The sequence below is a fragment of the Pholis gunnellus genome (genome assembly GCF_910591455.1).
Source record: "Pholis gunnellus genome assembly, chromosome: 12".
Taxonomy (NCBI): Eukaryota; Metazoa; Chordata; class Actinopteri; order Perciformes; family Pholidae; genus Pholis; species Pholis gunnellus.
Window position 1 is genome coordinate 6,757,062 of NC_136539.1, and position 18,109 is coordinate 6,775,170.

An 18,109-nucleotide genomic window follows, 5' to 3' on the forward strand; every position below is an offset into this window, starting at 1 on the left:
ACAATTTTTTACTTTTTTTTGTTTCCAGTGCCAACGCTCTCTGTCAGATCATTACATTACAGTACACTCACCTCCCTCACGAGCACCAGATGGCCCCAGCCCAGGCATCCTCCATTTGTTTATATTACAACAAATCAATTTAAAGCACAGCTCTTGCCAGCCCATTTAACTGGAGAATTGACGCTTGTTGTCAACCTCCATTAGGACAGTGTGTAGGTGTTAATTTCATTCATTTAGCAAACATTCGTCGCTTAGGTTATAACGCACAGGGGTTTGTTTGTGACCTTGAAAGCTTGCAAAGGGATTTCTGACGGTGTGTGCATAGGAAGGCACTGTGTTTATAAACCAGGTGGTAGAACACAAGCACTTTTAAACTCTTCTTCTAAACTTTACAGCTCCATGAATACTTAAGAAATTCTATATACTTTAGCACTGCAGGGGCCAACCTTCTGGTACATTGAGCTTGTCTTTTCCTTGAAGTAAAACGCCTCCCAAGGGTTTAAAGGTGTTTATGTATCTGGCTGACAGTCTGTCTGTTTGTGCCATGCTTACATCCATGCATCCCTCCTTCCATCTGTCAAGCTACCTCAACATCAAGAATTACATAATTTCACATGGCTTTACTTTAGTTTTATTTATTTGATATGGTTATGTATCTATGTTTCGATAAGTTACAATAAATAATGGAGATAAACCAACAGGTCAACAGTGTGGTCAATATTACCATGACCTTTCTTTTGATGTATGCACATGTATTTGTGCTATCAATGAAAATGTTCCCTCAAGGTGTAAGAAATCCTATTTCTTCCCTCTCTCAGAGCCCCGACAGAAAATGGCTTATCTTTGACGGCCCAGTGGATGCCGTGTGGATCGAGAATATGAACACAGTACTCGACGACAACAAGAAGCTGTGTCTGATGAGCGGTGAGATCATTCAGATGTCACCGCAAATGAGCCTCATCTTTGAGCCCATGGACCTGGAGGTGGCGTCGCCAGCCACGGTGAGAAGCACCTTTACTTTGATCAAAAGAGCAGTTTGGGCACTTATCCACAGTCGGTGTGTTGCAGCAGATGGCGGTGGCATGGCCCCAGTTTGGAGAAGCAGCAGCTAAATGTATTTTAGCCAACTTAAAAAAAAAATTGTTTACCACTTTACCTTGCCGTACAGGGTACTGAAGCCTTTAGACTCCTTTTGACAAAAACATTGATTTTACCTCGATCCGCCATTTATTTTGTGTTTTTGTGTGATTTTTGGTGTTTTAAAGGGTTAGTTTGGATTCACCAAAGTCACACGATAACACAAACTAAACTAACCGATCGAGGAGGCGGTGGACCAGCAACTCCCGTGTTCTGCGAGGTATAATTCCTGTTTTTTGTCAAAGCTGTCCTGTGGCTTTTGAGGAAAATATAGATGATGGCTTCAGTTCCCCATCAGAAAGGACCGTCTGATGGGAAGGTTAGGCGGAGAGAATATTCTAAATGTAGCATACTCTTAAACTGAAGATTGTTTTAGGTGGGCCTTTTCTTTTAGCTGTCTAAAATATCTTTACTGCTGCCTGTATTCCTGCCTGTTTCTCCAAACAGAGGGCTTGCCGACTGTGACAGGTATCTCATACAACCCCACTTAAAAAAATTCGAACTATCCCTTTGAGGGCGCAAAGTGCAAAACATGTATGTGTCAGCAGCTACTTCATTTTACTAACCAATGATTCATTCACCAGGAAGAAATAACGCATACACATAACACCCGCCTCCTGTTGTGCAGACATGTTTGCAGCTGTTTCAAAGGAGATATCCTTTGTCAAACTTTGCTAACAAAGAGATCCCAGGGCTGACATGCCTCCCCATTCCTTTTGAAATGAACTGAAACTCCATCTAAAGACCTTTGGCACTACATAGAAACACTTTTTTTTGTAATTGTGCCTGTCGTTATGGTTCTTTTGTTGTGAGGCAGTAACAAAGGCTCTTGATTGCAATACATAGATGCCTTGAGAGAATACCTTTGCGTCTCCCTGGCTCTACTTTCTTTTATCAAACATACATCTATTTTGGATTCTCTATAGCCTAGCATCTGTTTCTTTCATCATGCTTGATGCAGAGGCATCCCCCCCCCCCCCAAACCTCACACACGTGCAGTATCTCTTCTGTGCACCGTTGATCTTTTTTCCCCTTCATTTCTCTCTTTGTCTAAGGAAGCTATTTTCCCTTTTGTGTACGATCTTACAGCCCTCGCTCTTCTTCTTTCTTTCCCCTCTCCTATCATATCTGCTCTCTTAGCTACAGCTCATACATTATGTCTTCACCCATCTCTGCTCATCTTTCTTCTCTGTTCTAACTTTACCTGCACCCCTTCCTGAAGCTATGCCTTGAGTTGAGCAAGGGGATCTCATTAAAAGGCTCCTCTGGAGGAAAAGGTTGTAATATGGTCATCATCCGGTGTGAATTAGACATGGTACCCCATATGCAGCACACACTCATTTTCAGTATTGACAAGCATAAAGGATATAATGTAACTGTTTGGACGGACTTTATAAATTCACCATTGTTTGGTCAAATTAGGAACACAGCACCTCTGCAATGGTCACCTAGTTTACAGTATTGCATCCAATGATTTGCAGATATTGATCCTGTTGTAATCCTGGCCACTGTTCAGGTACTTTTGCTCATCAAGATATATTCTGCATTAAGAATAACATTCTACTAACCTGATTGTCCTTTACCACTGGCTGAGACGTGTGTTTTCAGATGTGATACTTGTTTGCGGCAGGTGTCTCGCTGTGGTATGATCTACATGGAGCCTCATATGCTTGGCTGGCGGCCCCTTATGCTGTCCTGGCTCAATACCATGCCCGCCACAGTCAATGCTGCGCACAAAGACCTCATCGCTGGCCTTTTTGACCGCATCATGCCGGCCTGCCTACAGCTCATTCGAAAGGCCACCAAGGTGCCCGAGCCATCCTCAGGAAATTTAGTTATTTTCTAGCATTTTACTCAAAGGGGAATTTTCCACTCAACATCTATACAACTACATGTACAAAATTTTTTTTAAATATTACTTTGATATATGTGTATTTCTTCACGCATGTTTAAGAAGCAAACCTTTGGGGTTTTGAAATACAACATTACAATACATGTCAATGATACAAACATTTTATTCTTATCTGAGTCCAGTAGTTATATTCAGACTTTGCTTCTATTTGAGTTTTCATGCGTGTTCTTTCTTTTTTGCTTTCAGGAGCTGTCACCGACCTCTGACACCAATCTAGTCAAGTCCCTGATGAATCTGATGGACTGTATGATGGATGAGTTTCATGATGAGGCAAAGATGAAGAGCATGGATGAAAAGGATATTTGCTCCTGGTTGGAGGTTTGTGTACACACCCGCTATGCTACCAATTAATATAAAGAATTCAATTAATAATGATAAGATGTTAAATTAAAATAGAAACCCACAAGTGGCTACAGCATCATAAAATGACCATGATGGGTTAGATCTGAGTGTTAAACGTCTACATGCATGATGCAACTTTCTGCCCTCTTGCAAAAATTGTCGATTTGATACAGTACCAAAAAGAAAAAAAGACAGTGAAACCACAAGAGCATAGAAACGGCAAGTCGACATCCAAGACCTCCAAGACTAACTGATGTGCCGCTTCACATTTCTGCACAAACAGCACTTGAGTAAAATCACTGGTATGCTGCGACGCTTAGCAAGAGAAAACAAGCAGCCAGTGAAAGAAGACAGCTCTATCATGATAGGGACTGACACATGCCAGTGGTTCCAGATACCAAAGCTACACTGCATAAACCATACATCACGAATACAGATGTTAGGAAGGGTACTAACTTCTATTTTTTCCTATTCACCAGTTCCCAAATTGTGCAAATAGCAATAAGAATAATACTCTGTCTAGATGCTGTTTCAAATTTCATGAACTTGTCATATGCCGAGGTAAAAAACAATCTCTAGCTGTAAAATGAAATTGGAAAAACAACTATTTAGAACTGTGGTCTGAAATACTAATATCTGAAAGGGCAAATTGAACACACCCCTATTATGTGTAGCTGGTGTGTGTTAGTTTCAGCTTAATTCAACCTTCTGTCAGTTACCACTGAATTCTTAACAATGGGTCAATGAACTTTTGCATTGCTCCTTAAACTCACATCCAAAAATAAAGATTTTATTTGAGCAAACACAGATACAGTAAACACCAAAGAGACTGCCTATTCTCCTTTTACACATACTGCTTCCACACAAGCCCACAAAGAGTGGAAAAGTTTTAGCAGATGAGCACGTTCCTCTGCCCCCTGCCCGAGTGCCAATTGATTTTTTTTACCTCTGAATGCCCTCTTTTGACAGCACTGCTATTATCCCCCTGTGGCACGCTGCTCTGATGAATGCCTTTCAAGCCTCTCTCCCATGTTTCTCAGCCAGTCATTATCAAAGTGTTGAATTAATCAGCCTTTTAACAGCAGGAGCTATCATGAGGCTGCTAAGCTATTTCTAATTCCGACAGTATTCCTGCTGTTTTCCCAACAAAGACATCTCTCCTCTGTGGATTCTGGTGTTTGTCTCTTAAAGTAATCTGTACATTGGTTGAGGAATTAACATGTTCACTGTACATTTTGATCAGTACAATTATTACAAACATGTACGCGCAATGACATTTTTGACTTTTAACCCCAACCTTGCACAGGGATTTTTTGGCTTTTGTTCCAGTATGGTGGAATCTATCTGATGAAGATTCTTTCACTCTGCAAACTCCATCTTGAACATGATTTGACATTTGTTCATTTTGTGGGTTATGCTCCACAGGCTAACACCGTAGAAAATTATGAAACATAAGAAAATACAAAAAAGGCAGCTGGAAAGGAAGTTATATTTTAATATACAATATAATACAAAATAAAAAAAATGATTTCAAGATACAATTTTGAAGGAGTGGCACTTTACATTCATCCTATAACACGTAGCTTAAGTATTAAGTATATTTATTCTATTACATTTAATAGGGAAATGTTTTATATTCCACTGCATTCATCTGACAATAGTGGTTAGTAGGTACTTTTCTTTTTGTCAAGTCTTTGTTAGACTACCTAAAATTAGTTACAGTATTTACTTAAGTAAAATGTTTAAATGCTACATTAACCGTCAAAATTGAGGAACTTTAGGGACCACCATCGCTATTATGGACAAACTGACACACATCATATACACAAATCAAAACAGCAGTGACGGTTGTCCTTTCCTTTTTATACAGAGCATCTTTGTGTTCTGCCTGGTGTGGTCAGTGGGAGCCAGCTGTGATGATTCGGGCCGGGCCAAATTTGATGCTGTGGTCAGGGAGGTCCTGGTCGGCCCTTTAAGTGAGGAGACCCGCTCCTGCCATGGCATTCTGGCCACTGTCGAAGCTCCACCTAAACAGCTCACCGTGCCTCTGCCCGATGAAGGAACAATCTACCAGTACCGCTTCATTAAAGAGGTTGGGCTAATATATGTATATTTTTCCTTACAGGGATGTCTTAAAAATACTGTGAAATGTGTGACATACTTCTTTATGAGCTGCTTATGGAAAAAACGTACACATTCCAAGTTAAGAATGGCACGAAAACCAAACCTCTCTCCGTCACAATAAAGAATGCAAATGGTTACATTACACAATAGTTTTGTTTACACCATCATTACTTCAATAACTGACAACAAACACAGGAGAGAGCCCCTCTACATTCCGTCTACTGGAAGGGTAACATACCCGTATTACATCTCTCTTTTCCTCAGGCGGTTGGTGGAGAGGGATGCTCATTTTCTGTCTTTGTGTGACCTTAATAATAAAGTCTCATGCTCCACCTGCCTTGAATTTATTCCCAGTGAATTCTTATTTTATCACTGAGGATGGTCAACAAAGCACTGTTTTCACAGTAAAGGAAAAACAAACCCATATAGTCCAGGTCTCTCATTTGAGATATTCTTCTTTTGAAAAAGGTGTCGATAGAAAAACTATTTATTCCTGCAAAGTTTTGAAGAGAAAAAGAATGTATGGTACATCTGAACTGTGTGACATTTTGGTCATTATTTTTAGAATATGTTTGAGTAGATATCATGCTCATATTGCATACAAAATAATGTTGGCTGAGAGGAAAGTTTCATATTGCCACATAGTTAAGCAATTGTCCATTACATCTTACAACTTGATTAGAGGACAAGAGCTGGTATGGTTTCACAATAACAACGAAGTTTGTCAACACAAGACTGCTATGGATTTGATAATTGATATTAATCATTTCTAAACACAAGGAAAGATTTGCGTATGATTTGAGACCTTGTATGTACACACATCTGTACTGTTTACATCGCATAATATACACAAATCAATTTGTGTGCTCCATGTTGTCATATGTTCTAACCGTACAGTCAATGTACAGTTATTATATATCTGATATATATCTCAACTATTAACCTTTTTTTTTTATTTTTCTAATTCCTCTTCAGGGCCCGGGCAGCTGGGAGCTGTGGACAGATGTGCTGAAGGGCGCTCCCCGCATCGGCAAAGACATGCAGTTCAATGAGATAATTGTGCCCACCGAAAACACGGTACGCTACATGGCACTGATGGAGCTCCTCGTCACCCACCAGAAGCCCACTATTTTCATCGGCCCCACTGGTACTGGCAAGAGTGTCTACATTACAGTGAGTGGTCTGCTATGTCTTACTTTGTTGACGTGACGCTCGGAAAGCTCTAGGGTACTTTATGTTGAGCAGAGAAGGATGTGAGGTAAGAATGAAGCAGATGCAGCTACTTAACATTCATTTTGTGACGTAACCACACATATAAATAAATCTCTTGGCTATTGCCTGGTTATATGTGCTGGTAGACTTACCAGTACTTTGACATTATCAATACAAAAGCCATGACTTTTTATCTCTTAATGCTTGTTTCTTCAGGTGGTGGCAATTCACAATAACTATTGAAAATAGTAATAGAGGTACTCTGTAGAGTTTTCTTGTAAATATATTTGTTTATTGCAATGTTTCTCACTAAAATGCATTTCATTTCTCATTAAGCTGTCTTTTTAAATATTTTCAAACCATTATTGTGTACATGTATAACATTTTTGCTAGCGAGCCAGCTGTTATAACCGTTGCTGCCACCAACCGTTGACCGTTGGAATGCATTATGTGCATAAGGCACAAACAAAACTGGGACCTATTCGTCTCTAGACATCACCCCATTGTGCTACACATTGTCAGAAAATCCACAGGATACCTATAACAAGCATGTGCTAAATTGGTTTGTTTGTTTGCTTTGTTTACGGTGGAATACAAGTAGTACACAGGCTTGTTAGTCTAGCTGACTAGTTTAAAAATGGCCTTAAAGGTAGGTTGGTATTAAAGAAGTCTTAAAAAGTAGTACACAGAATTGTACCTGTAGACTCCCTTATTATGCATGGGAATTCAGCATGATCACACTGTGCAGAGCATTACTATTTTCAGTATTTGGTCTTTTTTTTCTTCTTCTTTCTATTTTTGTCTGCTCTCCAAGGGAATTGAGGATTGGCCATTTTTTTTTTTTTTGTTATAGCACAAATGATTGTTATCACATGCAGAAAGAAAATAACTGTCTATGCTACCAATAACAGCATTCCGTAGGATGAGTGAGCAGTGTAGTAGGAAACAGGAGTATGTGCTCTGAACATACAACTTATTTGGAGGCAACACAGCTATACCAGGTGTGAAATGGCCACCTTGGAGAAATACTGAGTATCTCTCAGCAGACCTTCAGCTATTTATATCAAGGGCTAATCCCCCTTTTCCCTTTGCGTCATTAGTTCATCCATTAGTGTGCTCAAATATGAGACTCTGGGGTGAATAGAGATCATCTCACTAGGGAGCCTGCCTTGTTCTCCACTTCCTGTCTGCCCGCATGGTGGAGCAGCTCTGTCCCATGCCGCTACCAGCAGACCGTGGCTGAATCCCAAATCGGGCTGGAGTGATAATCAAGCAGCAGCACTCAGACCGTAAGACTATGCCTGGCATGGTGCTGGCACCGGCACAGTCGGGCAGCTGTATGCAAGCCTCCTTCAACCGGCCCTTTCTACTCTTGAGCGAGACGGAGAGAAGCCGTGCCACCGGTTTATAATTTACATGTAGACAAGAGGATGATGATGCACCTTGGCTGCACCCTGTGATCATTCACATCACCAGTCCCCTTTAATTATGCAGGTCGTTACTCACATGATTTCACAAGCATATGTGCACAGGGGAAAGTTGGAGCATGTGCTCTGGGCACAAATGGTACATCATAAAAGTAACGTGAAAATAGATCAAATCATGATAAAAGACATCAGATCACCCACAACTAGAGTTATCTGTTCACTGTTCTATCATCTCTTTTCATGTAAACAGTGAAGGCCTTTAGTCCAAAAAGACATTTTAAAAAGTGTCATTAAGCTTTTAGTAAATTGCCCTTTTGTAAACCCTCATGCAAAATAAGAAAAATCATCTATTATATCCTTTTGGCCTGCAGAACATTACTGTACACCGTGCCCCCAGAGGGAAACTAATTCCCTACTTCATTTCAAAGTCATTTTCAGGGATTAACTGTGATTCAGTTTTTTATCTAATGAAATACTCACTAAATGCCACATTTAATTAGATTACAAAGCTTATCACAAGCATTTGCCGGTATCAAACTGAAATTTATCATTTTGTGTGTACTCTACCTGCACAGGCTCTTTGGCATGTTAATTCACTATCGAGAGTTGAACTACTTAAAAACCTTTTCAACCAAATGAGCATTTCCTTTTGTAATCTTGATTACATTTATTTGTTGAATTGAGTCCATGACATTCCCAGACCTCGCTTTAGGCGTTCTGAATATCCCATACAAAACAGCATTTAATAATTACATTGTTAGTCATACAGTCCATATTTAAGTGTCACCTTTCCTGATAATATCTCTTATTGTTCGTGCAGTTTGTTGCCATTTTGCATATTGTGATATTGCTTATATATACAGGACTGTCTCAGAAAATTAGAATATTGTGATAATCCCCATACGTGTGATTTAGTTTACTGAACCAAGCTGAGTGTTTTTCAAGGCTCAGGAAACCCTTGCAGGTGTTTCGAGTTAATTAGACGATTCAAGTGATTAGTTGAATACCCTACTAGTATACTTTTTCATGATATTCTAATATTTAGAGATAGGATATTTGAGTTTTCTTAAGCTGTAAGCCATAATCAGCAATATTAAAAGAATAAAAGGCTTGCAATATTTCAGTTGATTTGTAATGAATCCAGAATGCGTGACATTTTTGTTTTTTTAATTGCATTACACAAAATAAAGAACTTTATCACAATATTCTAATTTTCTGAGACAGTCCTGTAGATCATCAATGTGATGATATACAATAAACTTCAATACTATTTGGATTTTGATGATGATCTGTGTTCATATTTCCAATATCTCTTGCCCAGGACTTCCTGTTGAATAAGCTGCAGAAGGATGTCTACAGCCCATTATTTATCAACTTTTCAGCCCAGACCACAGCTGCACAGACCCAAAACATCATTATGTCCAAGCTAGACAAGCGGCGCAAAGGAGTGTTTGGCCCCCCATTGCAGAAGAAAATGGTACAGCCTTTTTAAATGTGTTTATGTTTTATGTGGGTGTGATGCTTGTGTGATTTGTGTTAGTGTAAAGTCAGCTGTAAAGATTTGTAGTCATTTTACAACATTTTATGTTGAGACGCATCTGTGAATAATGTGCATTTAAACAAAAAACTGTAGCTTTCAATATCAAATACATTGTGTTATCATCAGTATTTAATCCAAGTATACCGATGTTATATCCCATCAGGTGATATTTGTGGATGATGTGAACATGCCAGCCCGGGAGGTCTACGGTGCCCAGCCCCCCGTGGAGCTGCTGCGCCAGTGGCTGGACCACTGGAACTGGTATGACATGAAGGACTGCTCCATGATCAACCTTGTGGATATCCAGGTCATATGTGCTATGGGTCCCCCTGGTGAGTAGCAGCTGTGGTAGCCTAAAGTGTCTTAAAAGCATTTTGTTACAGCAATGATACCAAAGCCCTAGATGGCTTGTCCTCGGTCTCCTAACTGCTACTGAAGTGCTGTTGAGTTAATGTTACAAACCACGAGCTGCTGTTACGCGGAGCTCCATTGCTGCCTTAAGGTGCTTACAAATAGCAAGTGTTTACCTCCTCCACCTCCACTACAACTACCAGTGTAAACAACAATAGCACCCCTGTTCACTGAGGCAGCTGAGAGAGAGAGAGAGAGAGAGAGAGAGAGAGAGAGAGAAAAACCTGTTTTATTTTTTATGATATTGGTTAAAATAAGCTAGCAATCTAAATGTGCCAATGTAAACTTGTGTCTCAAATTGAGACCGGTGCTATGTCCTGTTGTCAAAAATTGGTAACACACATCACTGAACTGTAGAGCTAGTAGTAACTGTTGACTGTTAGCACTCTACAAAAACCATCCCTTCAGTGGGCTCTAATTGAGCCAGATTGCCTTGCAAGCCATGATGAATAGTGCAAGTTGATTACACCCTCAGACATAACTGTTTTACTTCTGTCCCTGTGTGCTGTCACTAGGGAGACATAGTGTAGGTCCAGGAAAACATGCACAAATGGTGAATGAAGTTACCTCTTATAGCATTACATTACTGGAAGAATGAGAGCAATGTGTGGCATATGTATATCATCTCTGACAAATGCTATGGACGTGAGGTGCTCTTTTAGTACATCTATGCACTGAAATGATAATGTTATAATAGAAAAAAATAGAATAGAGCAGAAAGAGCTGTCTAAAACAAAAGTAACTGTGCATTGTAAAATCACTGGGTACTGAGTTAGTGTAGCAGAAACACAGTTTTTTTTTTTTGTCTTACTTGTTTAGGTGGAGGGAGGAACCCCATCACACCTCGGTACCTGCGCCACTTCAACATGATTACCATTAACGAGTTTGATGAGAAGACCATGTATAAAATCTTCTCCAGTATCTCAGACTGGCATTTCACCACACGGTAAAGTGCATAGCATGTGTAATTTGTAAAGCGCTTTTTCCAATATTGACTCAGAAGGAATTCACATGACCTCTACATATAGCTACACCAGCACCTTGAGGCTGTTTGACCCACAACTTTCAAGTCCTGGGATGGTGTCCCACCACTTTTAGCAACAGAATGAATTGGAAAATATGACTAACCAAAGATCAGAAGGTAGTGTTCACCTCAGAGACCGCGAGTCCTAAATCTACCCAACCCCTCCTGCAAACAGAAGTATCACTTGCATTTTAGCAAGATAGCGGCTTTTTGGAAATACTTTCTCAATGCTAATGATAAAAGAAGATCGTTGAATATATATATTTCATTTTCATGTGTTTCATTAATACAACTAAACAGGATCTCAACAATGATTTAACGATTCCATCTACAGGTTTTCTTTCCCCAAGCCGTTTGCAGCTCTGACCTCTCAGATAGTTAATAGTACCATCTCAGTGTACCAAGAGGCCACCAAGAACCTGCTTCCAACCCCCACAAAGTCCCATTACTTGTTCAATCTGCGCGATATCTCCCGGGTCATCCAGGGCATCTGTCTGTCGAGGCCAGAGACTGCAGATGAACCATCGGTCATCAAACGGCTGTGGGTGCATGAGGTAATGTTGTACACAGCATACCTGACAGCTATGTAACTAAAGTAAATAAGATAGGTATATATGGATAACCCCACCTGTTTGACGTAGTATTCCTTTGGAACTTCCCGTGTTGCCATCCATCCATAGCCTGCTCTCTCTTCATCTGTCTCTCACTTTCTCTCTTTCTTTTTCTTATTGATCCTCAGGTTCTAAGGGTATACTATGACCGACTGGTTCACGAAACAGATCAGTCCTGGCTTGTGAGACATTTACAGGCCGTGTCTCGGAGTCACATGAAGGAAAACTTCCATCAGCTCTTCCAGCATCTGGACCAGGACCATGACGGGGAGGTCACCGAAGATGACCTGCGCAGCCTCATGTTCTGCGACTTCCATGACCCCAAGGGTGAGGACCGCAACTACCGCGAGGTGCACAACCTCGACCTTCTCCGACAGGTGGTGGACTCACACCTGGAGGAGTACAACAACGTCAGCAAAGCGCCCATGAACCTGGTGCTCTTCCGTTTTGCCATCGAACACGTGTGCCGCATCTCCCGCATCCTCAAGCAGCCAAGTGGCCATGCCCTGCTGGTGGGCGTGGGCGGGAGCGGGCGACAGTCCCTCACCCGATTGGCTGCCTACATGGCAGAGGCAGAACTTTTCCAGGTTGAGATCTCCAAGACCTATGGAACCATTGAATGGCACGAGGACCTGAAGCTTATCTTGAGGAAGTCCACACAGGGGGAAGCTCATGGCGTTTTCCTCTTCACGGACACTCAAATCAAAATGGAGTCATTCCTGGAGGACATTGGCAACCTGCTCAACACCGGTGAGGTAAAGTGGATGGGAGGGGGCATAGATGGATTGGCGGATGAGTTGAGGTATAGATAACATGTAAAAACGGCCTGATCGGTGAATTACTGTTTGGATGAAGTCAAGAAAAATGGACGTGTGGATAGATTTAGAGATGGATTAATACTTTGTAAGTAAATACAGTAGATGTGGATTGATAGAATGGTGATACAGAGAGAAGGAGTGTTCTATTTTACAAAGCCAGCATCCAAACACAGACCATTCTGTTATCTTGTGGTTGTTTCCAGGTGCCTAACCTGTTTGCAGTTGACGAAAAGCAGGAAATATGCGAGCGAATGCGCTTGTTGGACCGGCAACGTGACCGTGACAAGCAGACGGATGGCAACCCGCTGTCCCTCTTCAACATGTTTATAGAGCGCTGTCGCACACAGCTGCATGTGGTGTTGGCCATGAGTCCCATCGGAGACGCCTTTAGGAACCGTTTGAGACGTTTCCCCGCCCTCATTAACTGCTGCACCATTAACTGGTTCCAGGTGTGTGAGAGTGTATATGCTGCGTTCTGGTGTGCTGTTGGTTGCACCAAAAGATGCCTCAGGTAAAAGACAGGGACAGTGTGCAGAGCAAGAAAGTTCATCATCATCAAAGGTGGTTGAATATGCCGATTCTAGAGACAAAAATGAGTTGAATTGTGTTATTTTTTACTTCGACCCTTAACAAAATGGATGATGGATCTCAGCCCAAATCTTTATACAGGCTCCCTTTGGTGGTCACTGATGACATGACTAGAAAATCATAGCAGATATTAAAAAACATTTAATGTATGTATGGTAGCACAATGGCGGTACAGCATATTTCCTTTCTTATCAGACCTGGCCAGAGGATGCCCTGCAGGCGGTAGCCTGTCGCTTCCTGGAGGACATTGAGATGACCGATGAGTCCCGAGAAGGATGCATCAACATGTGCAAGAGCTTCCACACCTCAACCATAGAACTATCCATTCGCTTTATGACTGAGTTGCAGCGCCACAACTACGTCACCCCGACCTCATACCTGGAACTCATTTCCACCTTCAAGGCCCTTCTGAAGACAAAAAGAACGTAAGATTTAAGATGTAGATTGTGTTATTTGATGTTTTTATTACTTCATATGTGCATTTCTTCATATAAAAGCCACATTCCAGTATCCATGAGTAAAATAAAAACTTATTTTCCTTATCTCTCTCCGTCTTCTGCCCAGTGAGGTGATGAAGCTGAAACGTCGTTACGAGGTGGGCCTTGAGAAGCTAGAGTCAGCAGCAGACCAGGTGGCCACAATGCAGATTGAGCTGGAGGCTCTCCAGCCACAGCTCCGTGTGGCCAGCAAGGAGGTGGATGAGATGATGGTGGTAATTGAGCATGAATCTGTGGAGGTGGCCAACACGGAGAAGGTGGTGAAAGTGGACGAGGCCGTGGCCAACGAACAAGCCATGGCTGCCAAGGCCATCAAGGATGAGTGTGATACTGACCTGGCTGAAGCCATGCCTATCCTGGAGTCAGCCCTTTCTGCTTTGAATACTCTGACCAATCAGGTAAAAGAAGCAATATTATTTGGGATAGTGCCCTTGTATTGAGTCAAAGGCCAGGTGTACTAGAGCAGAGTAGTGAAGAGGGCAGGCCTAAGTATGTGTTTTTATTTATTTACAGGATATCACAGTGGTGAAGTCCATGAAAAGCCCACCCCCAGGTGTCAAACTGGTGATGGAGGCCATCTGCATTCTCAAAGGCATCAAGCCAGATCGCATACCTGACCCGACAGGCTCCGGTAAAAAAGTGGAAGACTTTTGGGGCCCGGCCAAAAAGCTTCTGGGAGACATGAGGTTTCTCCAAAGCCTCCATGAGTATGACAAGGACAACATCCCACCGAATTTCATCGCCATCATCCGCAACAAGTACATCACCAACCCAGACTTTGTACCGGAGAAGATTCGAACTGCATCCAATGCAGCTGAAGGCATGTGCAAGTGGGTTTGCGCCATGGACAAGTATGACAAGTAAGTAATGTTCGTCTCTTGCCGTGTTCTCGGTTATGAAAATGGATGCATATTCACAAAGCTTGAGAGAGCTTTTCATCCATCTAAGTGCGTAACGTGAAGCTTGGCTATTTATAACTTCACAAGAATAATAATATTCCTGGAGCAAGTGTACCATGCATATGCCAAGTGATTAATATATAAAAGCCAAATCAAGCTGCAGATCATTTAAAGGGAAATGTTTATCATTATTGTTCTGACAATCTTAAATGTTACCCATATTTATAGAAGCTAAAGGTTGTCATTTATACCCAATACATGACGATGCAATTCCTTTTTCCACTTACAGTTACGTTCATACAAAGAACTATGTTTTCTGTTTTGGCACTATTCGTCATTTAACTATTTGCTTAAATATACAGTATATCTAGCGCATTTAACTCATTCAAGATTCTGCACTTCTTATGAGGTTCCTTAACTTCCTCAAACCTATTACATCCTCCTTCAGAGTGGCCAAGGTGGTGGCTCCCAAGAAGGAGAAGCTGGCACAGGCTGAGGGGGAGCTGAAGGTGGCCATGGGGAGCCTCCAGAAAAAGCAGGCTGCCCTCATAGAAGTCCAAGACAAGTTGGCAAAGCTTCAGCAGACTTTGGAAGCTAACAAAGACAAGAAAGCTGACCTGGAGAACCAGGTTTGTGCTTTTTATATCCCTTAGTGTGATTGTAGATTGACTCAAAGCCCTCTGAGGCCACCGACAGACCAAACAGCTAGCCCAAGTCAACGACTTACCGAATTACACAAACTTGCTCCGGGTGGCACGACCTTCATGCTGCTCCTTGACCTGGGGAAAAAAGCCACAGTGCGATACACTTTATCTTTCCTCCTCCTCTGATGTCCTCCAGGTGGATCTGTGCAGTAAGAAGCTGGAGCGAGCGGAGCAGCTTATCGGAGGCCTGGGTGGAGAGAAGACGCGCTGGAGCGAAATGGCCGTCAATCTCGGAGAGCTCTACAACAACCTGACTGGGGACATCCTTATCTCAGCGGGCATAGTGGCTTACCTGGGAGCCTTCACCTCCAGCTACAGACAGGTAGGCTGAGGGAGTAGATAGTGCATACTTGGAAGTGGATTGTAAGTATGAATTAATTACTTTACTTAAGCCCTGCACCTAACATAGATTTTTTTAAGTTCTTGGTTTTGGTATCACCCAAGTGAATATGACTTAATACACACTTGGTTAGTGTACAGTACTGTATTTTCCCTCCAGGGTATTTCTACTTTTGTTTGTGTAAAAGCTTTGTTTAGAGTATAGTTAATGTAGGTCTCTTTAACATACTCTGAGATAACTCTCAGACTAATAAAAGCCAAATGCTTCAGAGTAACACCAAGGCACTTTTGCTTTTTTTTCCTTTTGCTGAGTCTCCAAGACCAAGCCTGTGTTTAAAGGTCATCTTTTACACTGTGTGGGGGCCATTGTGAAGCTGGACAGAAAGGAGGAGAGTGGATTAGTTATCATCTCTGTACACAGCTAAACATGTTAGCACACTAGCTAGTATGCTCTTGTTTGTGTATAGGTAAGCATTGTTTTTCATTTATTCTGCGTGAAGTAAAAAAAAGTATTCTCCAGGATCAGACGGAGGAATGGATGACTCTTTGCAAGAGCAGAGAGATCCAGTGCTCTCCCAACATGTCTCTGATGAACTCTCTGGGCGATCCAATAAAGATTCAGGCATGGACCATCGCTGGCCTACCATCAGACTGCTTCTCCATAGACAACGGTATCATAATCTCGTGAGTATTAAAGACAATCTTTACACTGACATAGCATTCTCCCAAGAGGTAAACACATCAATGTGTCCTAGGTACTCGGGGTAGTATTGCCAAGAGAAGAGAATCCACCAACTGTGGACATCTCAAGCAACTTTCAAGCTGCTCCTGATCCGAGTCATTTAATATTGAGATCCTGCCAACAGCCAGCGGAAAAAAATGTCCCTACACAATAAAGCTGTCCAGTCCAGTACAATGACAAGATTTGGACAGCATATCAAAATGGCATAATAACATGAACACAAACTGAAAACTGGCTTTTTAAATACACTTTTTTTTAATAAAAGCAGCATTTTAGAGCCTGCAAATTGTTGCTGAAATAGAGGTAGAGCAATCGATCTCTTTTTTAAAACCCAAAGGGCCTCTGCTAGCTCTGAGCGTGAATATCTTCATTTGAACCTGCTGGCTGCTAGTTTTTTTTTAATGCATTTTTTTTCTCACTCACTGTGCATAAGGAATAGGTTCCAGTGATTTAGCGGAGTGCTGCTGTGTGCTAGCTCAGCTACTGTACCTCGAGCACAATGGGTTACAATTCATTAGAGGATCAAGATTAGATTGCCCACTACAAATCAGTCTAGCCTAATGAAAAAAGACACCACTGTACGACGGAACTTTGTCACCTTTCCTGGGAGCCCAAGTTACATTGTCTGATTCAACCTTAAGGTGCAGCGAAATAAAGACACAAGGCATCTGCTTGTTTGTGTAAATGAAGCAGTGACATTGCTTTTTAATCACAATACCATGGCCCCTGGTGTGCTACCCAACTGTGAGCCTTCTAACTGTGCTCAAAGGGAATTTTCACCCCGAAGCTTTTCTCGACATCTCAATTCTTGTCCTCCAACATCCCCCTTACTGTTGCGACGTCTCATGGTTGAGACAGGATCTCTCACTCCGACACGAGGCAGCACCAATTGATCACTGACCTCTGTGTATGTGTGTGTGTGTGTGCGCGCTTGTAGGAACGCCAGGCGGTGGCCTCTGATGATTGATCCCCAGGGCCAGGCCAACAAGTGGGTGAAAAACATGGAGAAGGCCAATAGTCTGCATATCATTAAATTGAGTGATGCTGACTTTGTACGCACTCTGGAGAACTGCATCCAGTTTGGCACGCCAGGTGAGCACAAGCCTTTCTCTCATTTGATGCCTCTACTGTTGCTGCCTGTGTGTGTGTGTGTGTGTGTGTGTGTGTGTGTGTGCCTCACTCATATTGTTGCAGTTCCTCTTACCGCCTGCTGAGGTCTCTCTTTACCACAGGGACTAATTATTGCTGTGCAGAGAATGTTTTTCTCCTTTGTTCTCTGTTCTGCAGAGGAGGAATTCATTCTAGCAATGTTTATGAGTGAGATGTTCCAATGAACCTTTATTCGGACCTACAGCACCATCAGTGTATAAAACTACTGCAAATCACACAACTGTGGTGGAAAAATCAATTTTGCTTCCTAAACGAACATTTTTCTTGTCCAGTATCAGGGTCATATTCACTTGTGCAGGCAGACGTCATGTGACGATTCTTTTGTGCTGTTTTTTACTTTAGTCTTCTTGTAGGATTAGTAGGGGGGTTGAGAGGGAATGGCAAGGGAAGAATTAAAGCTAGAAACAGACAGAAGTAGCTATACAGGCATTAAAAATACATCTAAATAATGACCCAACTCAGCCAGCCACTGGGTCTTTGCTTACTGGCAGATTGCAGGGCTAACGGTTCAGGGAGTAGCTTGTCCTTGCAGGGTGCAAAATAGTCCCCAGAGGCTACAGTTTCCCCCTCCACAGTCAGTTCTCCTACTTCACAGTTTTACGGTTTCTTGCT

At 41.9% G+C, this 18,109-nt stretch overlaps 1 protein-coding gene across 1 annotated transcript in view; it reads left to right on the forward strand.

Moving 5' to 3' along the window:
- Nucleotides 1-18,109, forward strand: part of dnah7 (dynein, axonemal, heavy chain 7) — a gene marked incomplete at its 5' end in the record, with an annotated part of 68,040 nt that overhangs the window by 28,890 nt on the left and 21,041 nt on the right. The window contains 18 exons of the mRNA XM_079170230.1: nt 819-1,001; nt 2,768-2,944; nt 3,236-3,367; nt 5,262-5,483; nt 6,491-6,688; nt 9,476-9,631; nt 9,858-10,026; nt 10,925-11,051; nt 11,464-11,683; nt 11,869-12,495; nt 12,762-13,007; nt 13,342-13,571; nt 13,711-14,041; nt 14,157-14,503; nt 14,991-15,171; nt 15,383-15,568; nt 16,106-16,269; nt 17,265-17,419. Of these exons, the coding sequence (XP_079026356.1) occupies nt 819-1,001; nt 2,768-2,944; nt 3,236-3,367; nt 5,262-5,483; nt 6,491-6,688; nt 9,476-9,631; nt 9,858-10,026; nt 10,925-11,051; nt 11,464-11,683; nt 11,869-12,495; nt 12,762-13,007; nt 13,342-13,571; nt 13,711-14,041; nt 14,157-14,503; nt 14,991-15,171; nt 15,383-15,568; nt 16,106-16,269; nt 17,265-17,419 (4,051 nt within the window). The remainder of the gene's footprint in view (nt 1-818; nt 1,002-2,767; nt 2,945-3,235; nt 3,368-5,261; nt 5,484-6,490; nt 6,689-9,475; nt 9,632-9,857; nt 10,027-10,924; nt 11,052-11,463; nt 11,684-11,868; nt 12,496-12,761; nt 13,008-13,341; nt 13,572-13,710; nt 14,042-14,156; nt 14,504-14,990; nt 15,172-15,382; nt 15,569-16,105; nt 16,270-17,264; nt 17,420-18,109) is intronic.